The 12,719-nt window shown below is 34.8% G+C and overlaps 1 protein-coding gene across 2 annotated transcripts in view; it reads left to right on the top strand.

Annotated features, from left to right (window-relative positions):
* The first annotated feature begins 215 nt into the window (after nt 1-215).
* LOC123310974 (BDNF/NT-3 growth factors receptor-like) overlaps nt 216-12,719 on the top strand; it is an 86,192-nt gene continuing 73,688 nt past the window's right edge. For both annotated transcript variants that reach the window (XM_044894701.1, XM_044894702.1), the window contains exon 1: nt 216-538. In XM_044894701.1, the coding sequence (XP_044750636.1) occupies nt 469-538 (70 nt within the window). In that variant the 5' untranslated portion in view covers nt 216-468. The remainder of the gene's footprint in view (nt 539-12,719) is intronic.

Raw genomic sequence — 12,719 nt, forward strand, 5'->3', positions numbered from 1 at the left:
TCTTCAAACGACGATAAGCCAATACCCCAATTTCAATATTCTCGAAGCTCATTAACAGAAGATAACAGTGTACACAATACGAAACTCGTGCTTACTACACACACAGCCTCATAGTATCAAACTCCTCTCAGCCAATAAATCATACAGATAATGATTATTTTGACTCTAGTTATCAGCGCTCTGAAAGCTCTTGGTGGGGGAATGGGGGTGGCTGCGCTTCATTCAGGATCAAGAAGGCAAAGGATTACGCTCCTGCAACCTGTAACGTTGAAGCAGTCGGTAGCAGCTTTCAGCGCTCTTCCAAAAGCTCGCCAGATCCCGTGGTGCGCGTACGTGCGACGAAATTCTGTGCGCGCCTTTAATTTCCGAAACTTTTTGACAGTTGCCACCGAGAAAAATAAAATTGAAGGGGTGTGTTCAGAAAATGTTTATTATGAGTGATACTGGTGTGAATCGCGGTTTGGTAGTATGAGACACGAGAGAATGAGGAATAGGAAAGAGCGAGGTTTCAAAAGGACCGTGGTCGATGACTTCGAAGGTGAGCTTTTATGTTTTGATTTCATCGAAAATTGTAGCTTGGCTTGGAACATTTTTTGGACCTATGCAAATTGGCGGTAATGTATGCGATATCAAGTGGTTCTCTTTTGTTTATCTTCGAAGAGCTGGTTGCTTCCACCGATCTTAACTAGAAATATAACTTTTATGAGCGCAAAACTTTATAGTGAGTGTTTTGAAATTCAAATTTGCTATACGATTTCTTCCCGGGTGCATTCCTGTAGTTCAATAAGAAAACGATTCTGTTGATCTTTCGGAATGTCGGTGAGTTTTTCAGACATTTCAGGGTTTGAGGAAAAACATACAGGGTGATTCAGAACGAAAGGGAATCCAGTGTGGATTTAGATTACCTACTAGTAATTGTAAGATGATGAAGTGAAACTTATCAGTTCATAAGATACAAGTTGTGAGAGTAAAGTTTAACGTAGAGAACCTTAAATTACAACGTGATCATATTCTTTATAAACATCAAATTAGTTCATCAGCTGATTGTTTCTGCTGGCGTATTGTTGAGCTGGCAGAACCCTCCATTTCTCCAAGAATGGGGGAGTAAAATTTATTTCATTAGTGCAATAAATTAGCACAAAGTTATCTTTTGAAAATAAGTGTTTTTTTTTCCCTTTTAAATTGAAAAAAATCTAGAGAATTCTACTAATTTTTTCACTTACTGGTAAGTCAAAAAAGTTGGAACTTTTAGCTCTGGTCATTTAGCCACAAACGGATAATAAGGAGTTCAGAATGGAGGTTTGGGAATCCTTTTCCAAGTGATCTCAAGATAAAAGACTCTATTTTATTCGAGATTTTATTTCATGTTGGGGCAGTTTGATACATCATTTGAAATAAAATGAGAAATCACATGAAGAGAAATGAAGTTATTGATGTTATTGATACTGCGAACGTTCTTGGAGTTCAGTAACATAAGAGGGGTCTACACCGTTATAGTGGTCAGTTCAGAAAGAGAAAAATGAATATCTTACGTCAGAAACCACTAAATTATATGGGGTTTTCAATATAATTCAATTCAATCAGTTCGTCACCTCGGAAAGTCAGAAATTTTTTCATTCGTCAGACGATAAAAAAATAAAAAAATTTCTTCATTGAAGAACAAATATTCATTCATGTTATTAACTTGCAATTATCTCTTCTATGAATTTCCACAGGAGGAAATTTGTCGAAAAGTCTCGCCATTGGCTACAATTTGTATCCTGGTGAAATTGAAAAATGTCAAGTTTTTGAATTTATAGCATTATAAAAAAAAGAATATTTGGGTCCTATCGATTTTTTCAGTTTTCCTATTAAATTCCTTCGTATGAGTTTTCCATTTAATTCAATGTTTAAACCGACCTAACTATCGATGAATCACATGATTTAAAATTGTTTGAAGATTGAATCACTTAGAAAATGAAATGTTTTTTCGAGTTATCAAACTACTAATTAGTATTACTGTGCATATCTTGTTTTGATGCTCAAAAACGAAGATAACAATTACCGAAATACCTTCTTCGAATTGACTCTCGGTATCGTCACAATTCATACGAATTATACTAGACGGACACTGAAGAAGGATCTGTTCTGTTCTCTTATCCACTTTGAGACTGAGACCTGAAAGGGAGACCTTCCACCCGAAGTTCACGTTTTATCTTATTTACGTCCCAATATTTGCCTCTGTAATCGAGGATGTAACTCTTCGATCGAAACCAATTCAATTCTTCATAGCCGAAGCGCATTTAGCTAGGAAATTCCGATGCAGATGAGCCATAAGATTGTGTAATTTTCATGAAGAAATATACAGGGTGAGTTAACAGTGCTCGATCGATCGATAATTCTGAATCTACACGAAATTTTGATTTTGAAATAACCCACTTTTCATAATTTACTATGTGCCTTTTTGACGTACCGGTAGATTCTGGTGGCTTGGGACAGTCCTGTAACTTGGGACAATTACCCCCCTTGCAGATTTTTTTTTCTTACTATTTAAGAGTGAAGTGACAAACTTATAAGATTGTTTAGCGTCTTTTGTTGAATTACAGTTCGTTAATTCCAGTACAAATGCGGATTTTAATGGTCAAATCATTGTATAAAAACCACCACCTATGTACAATGGTCAACTGACCAAAGTATGAATTCAATTTCTCAAAAACTGGTGGCTACATCTGAAGCAAATCACGAAGTTACACGAAGCGTTCAAATTGAGATGCATATTTTGAATTGCGGTTCGCTACTTCCAGTACAAATGCAGATTTCAATGGTCAAAGTATGATTTCAATTTCTCAAAAACTGTTGGATCAATCGGGACCCTGAACCTTTTTTGTCCTAGTGGGCATCCAATGAATTTTAAAAACAATTCATTTTCAACAAACAAGAAAAGTTCAGGGTGTACCTTCCATTTGAAAAAAAAAGAGTTATTGGAATTTTTCAAAAGTCATTCTCGAAAAAGTGGGGTATTTCGAAATCAGAATTTCATGTAGATACAGAATATGATATGGAAATTTTCGGACCAACCTATAGAGTGAAAAATAATTCTGCGCTAAAAGTGCCAATTTTGCCAAAGCAACACAATCCAACCCCGATGAATATAGAACGAATTGATGGATGTTTCATTTGATGCTAGTAGACGCTATAATGTGTGACCATTCCCCAGCGTTACCTAGCAGATAAAGAGATCCAACTCAATTCACATTTTAACTCTCAGAGTGAAGATCGTAGCATCCATTTGCTATATTATGCTACATACTCTTAGTTTGCAGGAACCGCATTTTGCGGTCATCAAGTTAACGAGAGGGAACTTTGGACGCGAATTTTCGGCATTAATTGTTGCGCTCATATGGTTTCTTCGGTTTACCACCCGGTTCTTCCAAATCCACCTAAATATGCAATTACCTTCACGAAACTGTTTGAAAATTTTTGCAATAATTCCTGTTTATGAATATTTTGAAAAGAAAAATTTTTAACGCTGATTTCCTATTATTATTCTATGCTAGGATAATATAGATTCGAGTCGAAGTCTTCTACTTAATTGTTACGTGTGTTTCGAAATGATCGTAAAACTCTAAATTCTCTAAAGCTATCATCAGTGATTCTGTATACGCTACGACCTGAATGCATCATTTCGAAATTCTGTTCTGAAATTAATTAAAACTGAAGGAAATTTGATTTTTTTTGATCTATTGGAATCCCATAAGTTTTCTATAATTCCGAAATATGTTTATTGTTCCTCCAGTGGGATCTTTGAAAAAATCTAAATTATCCCAGAAAAATCAAAATAATTGCTCGCTTTGAAAAAAGTCCTGTGGTCTGTCTGCTATAGGAGAAAAAATATAAGTCGTCACCATATGGTGTTCGCACAATAATTTCCTTAAAAGTTCAGTACGAGGTTCAGTATTATCTACAGCAAAATATCGATTCATGCATCCTTAAAATTTTCTACTCGACTTGATCAATTTTTATTTCAGTTATTCAATTTTTCACCACTCCCCGAATTTATGATTTCGAAAACAAATTGAAGCTATCAAAATAACCAGTTATACACAGATAAAATCGAGTTTCAACATATCTACTTTTGCGTGGTATTAAATTCACCAGGTAAAGACAGGTTTTATTATTGATTCACCCTTGCGTTTTATGTTAATGGATATTATTATCAAGATGTAATTACTTTTATCGGTAGCACAGTATTGTTTGGAATAACAAATCAGCAACATGTCCGAAAAATGATCGAATTGTATCCAGTAGCCCGGCCAGAATATAATTAGGAGATTTGTGAATTATTTTTATGAGAAGAAGGAATGTTATTTTTTACTGTGGTGTTTGAGTCCGAAGCTGCAATAGCCTCAACATTGATTGCACGATGATTTGAGGAGAGGAGCTGTATAGGCCGGTTCCGCTCTTATTTGATCAGTACCGCATAATTTAAACAACGATGCTGACCAAATGAATTGGTCTAGTCTATCTTATATTCTGAAATCAGATTTTGGTCTGTTCTATTTCTTTTCATTATTATTCATAGCCATAAGCCATATTCCAATTTAAATATTGCTTTCTTTGAATTGTCACAGGAAATCGTCCTGGTGAAACAGCACAATCAGCATGACAGTCAATAATAGTAGATTCAACTGGTGCAGGGTCCTCATAATGCTTATTGCCATTATTCGACTTCAACAGCATTTTTTTCTCTCAAAAACAGTGCTTGATCAACACACAAAATTTCTTTCTATGCCATGTCTTGAGAATAAGAGAACTGGGAACACTAATGGTGAGTTTATGCAGAGTAAGTGAGAACTAATACCAGAGTTGTCTCTGACTAATACTTAAGAAAGGGACCAATCTAATAGGCAGATGTTGGTAAGGTGTTTGCCATCTCCAATGAGATAAGTCTTTTTCTTGGTTATTAGTTAAACTCTGCATGAATTCACCATTAAAAAACTGTAGTCTCTAAACTTTGATAAGTACTTTTTGAAGGTTACTATGACTATTGAGTAGTAAAAAAGTTAAATCAAAAAGGAATACCCAATGATACCACCAAGAAAATTACGTATGTCTGTCAACAATGCTGCCATACAAGATTTCTGCAATCTTCTAGGAACTGTTATTCGAACAACAAATTATTTTCATTGGTACCTGTACCAGCATTTGAAATCTTTACAATTAGTATGATTTCTTTCTAACCCACTACTCCTCGTAATATGTATTAGGGAATTTTTGAGAGCACCGTTATGGCTTAGAGTGGAGAAGAAAGCAATTGTTCAAGAATCATTTGCAAATTACTTTAGATTCGTCACAGCTCAAGCCTTCATAATCAGAGAATCGAAGCTTGCTGGTCGATTCTGCAACATTCATCTCTGAAATCTGACTTCCATCCAATGATTCTGACTTGTAGGTCAAAATTCAGAATTGCAGAATTCCGACATGCTTCTTAGAATTCTGACATGCTTCTCAGAATTCTGACTTGTGTCTTAGAATGCTCACTTGTATCTTAGAATTCCGACTTGCATCTCAGAATTCTGACTTGTATCTTAGAATTCTGACTTGTATCTTAAATTTCTGACTTGTATCTAAGAATTCTGACTTGTATCTTAGAATTCTGACTTGTATCTTAGAATTCTGACTTGTATCTTAGAATTCTCACTTGTATCTTAGAATTCTCACTTGTATCTCAGAATTCCAAACAATTTTGACTTGTTTTGAGTTTCGACTGGAAAGTCAGAACCTTGTTCTTACCTCAGACATTTCGCAAAAATCATTTTTTTCTGGCACCGTATAATTCAGAATTGCATCTCGGAATTCCAATCAATTCTGACTTGTGGGTCGGAATTACGACATGCTTCTCAGAATTCTGACATGCTTCTCAGAATTCTGACTTGTGTCTTAGAATTCTTACTTGTATCTTAGAATTCCGTCTTGCATCTCAGAATTCTGACTTGTATCTTAGAATTATGACTCGAATTTTAGAATTCTGACTTGTATCTTAGAATTCTGACTTGTATCTTAGAATTCTGACTTGTATCTTAGAATTCTCACTTGTATCTCATAATTCCAAAAAATTTTGACTCGTTTTGAGTTTCGACTGGAAAGTCAGAACCTCGTTTTTAACTCAGACATTTCCCAAAAATCATTTTTACTGGTACCGTATAATTTTCGGTTCAGAATGAAAAATTTATTTTTCCGTAACCGTTGAGCACACTGGAAATAACACAGCGTTCATGTTGCGGCGTAGGTGGATAATCGTTGTCGTGCGTGAAAAACGAAAAATCCGAGGAGTTCCGCGGGATGGGTTTCGCAATGAATTAGTGCTGAAACATCGTGCAATATTTCACATTGTTATTCGAGAGTGAAAATGACGAGGCTGCTTACTGCGCTCCGCTGATTCCTCGCCCTCTTGATGATTGACGATCGCGAATCCACTTTTGATGAATATACATTTGATTAAAATGAGTTTTTCGGGTATGAATAATTGGCTGTCATTCCGTGCTCCAACTCCGCGTCCGGATTAGGGCCGGATTTTCGTGTTTTCATGTTGGTAATCCCGGAAAAAAAAACATGTACAGGAACGTTTTGTCGGTAAATACACACCGAGCTAGCTGCACTATACCAGTAGGGCACCTCAAAGTCTTTTAACGATTTTTGTGCCCCCGTTTTGCTACGTTCTGCTCACCACTCAGTTCATTTTGCTCACTTATAAACATTGAGCTATAGACAATTCAAAATGCCCTGCTGATCTAATATTACCCTAGCATGGTATCTCAAGGAATCTTTCCCATATTGGTTTCATCCGAAAGCTCCTGCTTTGTTACGTTTTGCTCATTTATATCTACTTTACGCGTTTTTGAAGAAAAAAAAAAGGTTAATTTGTAGATAGATTTAAAGTGCCCTGTTAGTGTAATATAACACTATTAATTCAGGGATTCTATCTTGAGTTTATGAGCAGAACAAGTATTTTACAAACAAAATTAATGAATATCCGGGTAATTGAAAACATCGGATATTTTTTTCCGTGTTCATTACATTTTGATTGCATAAAAAGTGGGAGGAGAAATCACAGTCGAAAACTCGTAAAGTGTAAACACTACTGAGCAAATCGCGTTTTAGAATGACAATTATATCGATAAAATTCCTCAAAATATAAATCAGTAACGGAAATTCGTAGAGATGGACTTATTGCAGATTTCAAAGGAACTGAACTGAACAGTGGTTAGCGATAAAATGATAAGTATGCACTTTTTATCAATAATGGATTATACAGGGTGTCTTTGACTCGTACAAATATTTCGACAGTAGATTCTTGAGGTCAAAAGAAACACTTTTTTGCTTTGTAGTGCCCCAGATTTAGCTAGTTATTCAGGAGGTAATTTTGTTTTTCCAGGGACGGCACAGCTCATTATGAAAACTTAAAAAGTCTATATTTTTTTATCAGGGTAGATTCGGCAAAAATGATGAAAGGAAAAAATGATATAAGAAAAAAGTGTTTCTTTTGACCTCAAGAATCTACTGTTAAAATATTTGTACGAGTCAAAGATTCACCCTGTATAGTATGAAAGGTATCTAGTTCTGATTCAAACCCTGATTTGTACTAGGGTTGGACTTATATCACTTTTACGTTTCCCCAGAAAATCCATTTAAGTTGCTGGGATCTCGATTGTCAAATGTTTATCCTTAGTTTCCCTTTACTTCTTCGATCAATTTTTTCGTGAATTATTTTACACAAAAATTTCATCTTGTATTTTTCCCTTTTCTGTTCTTCTTTCATCACCATATTCAACTAGGGAGGAAAATTCGAAGACAAATATAATAAGTAATAATCATTTTTATGGTAATTTAGTTTAATTAATAAGTAGTAATTATCATTAATATTTTTATGCGAGGTATTGCTACTGTTTTCTGAATTGAAATGACGAATTCATATCAACCAAACTTATTACTTTATGTTATCGAACCTTATGACATAAACCTTGTAAAGTATCTGCTGGATAAAATAAATAGATTGAAATATTATATGACATAAATATGAGAATTTGAATAAAACAAATAAGAAATAACTTTTATTTTTTTTTTTTTAATTTAAAGTTAACAGGTTAACTCTTCTTGGAGCGTTCGTTTTTTTTTGTTGGAAATTTGAATTTAACTAACATAACTTTTTAAAATCTCTTTAATTCAAAAAGAAAATCATGAACTTGTTTCGAAACCACCTAGATACAATATGAATCCTCGGAAAAAGCCAGCTCTCAGATTGAAGATTCGATATTGTTTCAGACATTTCCCCGAAAAATTCAGTTAACGAAAATGATTTTCCTCGTAACTCGATCATGTTTTTTTACTTATACGGTATATCTCTGTTGAAATTAATTCGTATCTGTAATCTGAAACTTGTTCGGTATGAATATCAGTCCCTGTGTACCTTACTTCCGTTCCTAAATGGAGCTTGTGTTTATGTTTTGATGATATTCCGGACCGTCCGAACTAAACAGTGTTTTTTAATGATCCCGGAATGGTAATTTCGTTGATTGCGTCCTCGATCTCGTTTCTAATTGCAGAATTTTCTCGGTTCCTTGCCGAAACTCTGATATTTATTGAGGTTGAGTCGGTAGGTGGAATATATATGGGCGTGAAATTGGGAGGTGTAGCAATTATTTTTCCTCTTCACTTGAATTCATCTGCCTACTTGAAATGGACATAGGTATCGGCTAAATCGTCTCCTCATGAACAGAATTACCATCGAAAATCTGCGAGGAATCTATATCGAATGGCATTTTTCGCTCATCAATTGAATAAACTCTATGATAGAAGGAAATACATACAGTAGAGATGATCCGAAGAGTAATTTTACCGAATACCGAATTTTCGGCCAGTCTCTCGGCCGAAGAGCCGTATATTCGGCCTCTAGAAAATAATATGTAGGGTGACTAGGGTGAGTCCTTGACTCGTACAAATATTGTAACAGTAGATTCTTGGGGTCAAAAGAAAGACTTTTTTTGCCATTTTTTCCGAATCTGCTCGCTTTAAAAAATACAAGATGTTGAAAAACCATAAAAAAATTATTTTTAGTTCTAAGTATCTCCCAAACGGTGTCATTGAATGAAATGAATTTCGGAATATAGATTTTCATTTATTTAATGAATCTTTTTCGAGCACAAGGTATCACTCACGTTTTCCAGTTTTTCCATTATGACCATTACGTACCATAAAACACGACCAAAAATTCCAAGAACCCAACTCTTGAAAATAATTTGGAATTTTGGAATAATTGATCGTTTTGTAAAATAAAAGTATTTCTCATATTTTCTCGTAAAATTCACCATTTCCAAGTAATTTGATGTTTAAAAATTAAAAAGCATCTGTGAAATTCGAAAAATTGGGTACTTTGGCTGAATACAACTCTGTTTAAAAGATCAAAATGTGAAGTATCACAGATTTAGCTAGTTATTCTGAAAGTAATTATGTTTTTCTAGAGGTGGTACAGTTTATTATGAAAATTAAAATAGCAATATCTTTTTATAAGAGCCGAATTGGAAAAATGGTATAGGAAAAAAATGTTTCTTTTGACCTCAAGAATCTACTGTTTAAATATTTCTATGACTCAAAGACTCACCCTGTGTATAATAATTACATTACGTTTCTTTTTCAATGTGACAGCCTGTATAAGAGTTTCCATTTTCATAAAACCTGTAAGGTGGTGATAAAAACAATATCGATTGAAATTTATTCTGGGAGGATTCTGCATTTCTTGAAACTTTTTAGGGTTTTCACTTCTAATCTCTGAAACAAAATCAATTAAAAAATAAAATAAACAATTAGCTCCTGCGTAAATTTATGCACTTATTTGTCAGGAGCAAATCAACTAGAAAAAATTGTTGCCTGACAATGAACTGAAAATAAAGAACGTTGAAATTATAATTTTATATTGTAACGTTTCGTCTATATCAGACTCCTTCATCAGACGAAAATCAATTTTCGAAAATCTTCTGAATTGTATCTTTTGTTTGAAATTCTAGTTTATTAGCTCCTGACAAATTAGTGCAAGAATTTACGCATTAATTTACGTTCATTTCATTTTTTAATTGATTTTCTTTCAGAGATTGGGAGTGAAAACCCTAAAAAGTTTCAGGAAATGCTAAAAACAATGTTGAAAATTTTAGAGAAATAGGTATCACTCGATAAAATTACTGAAAAAAACGATTAGAAATTTTTTAAATATGTCAAACCGCCAATATACTTTTATATTGCGAAATATTTGAAAGGGATATTTTCCAGAAAGATCCTTTAACTCGAAAAGGAATAAAGATATCTATGATCTGCTTTCTTATATGTTATTAATTCAAAAAAATAGTTTGGGATTCCTTGAGAAATTTTTTCTTACTCTTATAGTTCCCAGCATCCTATCAGTTAGTACTTTATTCGAGACAAAATGCAGTAAGACAATAATATGAACATTCAAATGAATTTTTTTGAAGAGAGATCTGTCAGTTAATGAATACCAGAATTACATTGCCCAGCTAATCGCAAGAATTTTTCTGTCGAGGTATTTTTCAAGTCGAGTAATTAATTCCGTCAAGTCAAGCTGTGAAAAGAATACTGGGTTTGTTTTAATTTAATTGAATTGTCTCTGAAGTGTTCAGATGTAGCGATTGTTTCTGGGAAAAATTCTCGAACGGATAGGTTTCAAATGAAATGAAAAAATATGAATAACTCTTGTCTTGTCGACCTCAGATATTTCTTCATCCTTAGAGGCAAACGATCAATTATTATCAATTATTAACTTATGCTACATTGTGAAATGTGAAAAGTCTTTGATCAATTTAGAAACTGAAATAATTCTATTCTCTAGTGTCAGAAATTTTTAATGTATTAGTATGGCGATAACACGATTACAACCCATACTAACCCTGCCAAAGAATCTTTTTAAAATGCTTTTTATCTAGATTTCATTGGGTTGTGTTTCTTCGAAATCACTACGTAAAGTAATTACGAAGAATGGCGAATATTATCGTTTTTCGAAAACCCTTGCCACTTGCCACAGATTGGTGCGCTAAACATACTCTCGAAGACTCTTTATTTGTATCCAGTGTAGCCGTAACCACTTAACTGCTCCTTTCATACGGTCCTGTCCACTATATATTTCAAAAACTCCAGCCCATTTCGTGGCCACTTGCGTGAACAATAAAACACCGAAGGTGTACGAGCCCACTTGATTAATGGTATTCTAATGAGCGCAGGCAGGACAATAACAAATTGTCCAACATCTAATGACACCTGACACTTCCTAGTCTCATATCGAAGGTCCGTCTGGCCGGCTGATACACCTGATCCGCCATTTGATGAATTTGTCTCGAAAATAAGGATCTTGCGAAGGATGAAGGATGTGATGGTGAGGCTTTTGTGTGCCAGGTCAAGGTCAATGGGAAACCCACTTATAGGATGACGCACCTACCTATTGTGAGGATAAGCTGTATCAACGTAGTTCCTAGAAGGAAATATGGACTATTGGATACATTGATCATTCATATGGCTGGGATATTGAAATGTTTATCTTGGCTTCCACGATATCTTAATGCCGACTTACTCTATTTTTCATTTCCCCAGATTTCCATCGAAGGCGAAGTGAAGATAAACGATAACGATTGTTATTTCCCAGAAATTTCGATTATAAAAATCCTCGAGAAATTGGTTATCGAGAAGAGAGTATTTTTGTGAACGAATTAAGTCAGAGGATATTTATGAAAACTGAATATGAAATACATTTCGCAAAAAAATTAACGCACATTCTGAAAATCTCAATTTTAATGAAAGTTAACTCTACATTGACTTTATAACTTATTTTTTATGTTCTCTGGAAGGTTTTGAACGAAACAAGACACATTAAATGGAAGAAAAATTCAGGATTTCACCGAATCTTATGTGAAAGAAGAGAAATTGACAATTTTCAAAATACTGAAATGCTGATAAGTTATTTAATACTTGGTATTTCCACCCCTTGCGTTAATTGCAACGATGGTTCATACTCAAAATCTTAAAATGTTCTGATCTAATCTAATTAAGAGTAGCTGGATGATTTTCTGAACTTCTCAGCCTTCTGAGGTTGTCCCAAACCTGTTCAATCGAATTGAGATCTGGACTTCTTGCTGGCCATTCCATTCGAGAGACTTCAACCTCTTCAAGGTACTCCTGAACGATGCGAGCACGATGGGGTCTGCCATTATCGTCCATAAAAATGAAATTTTCACCAATTTATGGGGCAAATGGCACTACATTCTCTTCAATACTTATCAGCATTCATATAGCTCCATTATCAACGACCACTAGGTCTGTGCGAGCAGTCAAAGATATTCCACCCCATACCATAATCGATCCTCCCCCGAAACCAGTAGTATTCAGGAAATTGCACTGAGCATATCTTTCATGTGGGCGTCTGTATACAAGGGAACGTCGATCACAATGATAGAGGCAGAATCTAGACTCATCTGTGAAGAGAACTCTGTCCCAATCGGCCTCTTCCCAATGGATATGTTCTCTCGCAAAATCCAAACGCGCCCTTCGATGGGCTGGGGTAAGAGCTGGGCCTCTTGCCGCGACACGAGGCCTTAAATCATATTTTTGAGGCGATTTCTTATTGTCTGAGTGCTAATTTGCACCTCATGAGTTTGCTCAAGCTGAATTTGAAGGAGGCGAGCGGT

Source organism: Coccinella septempunctata, chromosome 4 (genome assembly GCF_907165205.1).
Source record: "Coccinella septempunctata chromosome 4, icCocSept1.1, whole genome shotgun sequence".
Taxonomy (NCBI): domain Eukaryota; kingdom Metazoa; phylum Arthropoda; class Insecta; order Coleoptera; family Coccinellidae; genus Coccinella; species Coccinella septempunctata.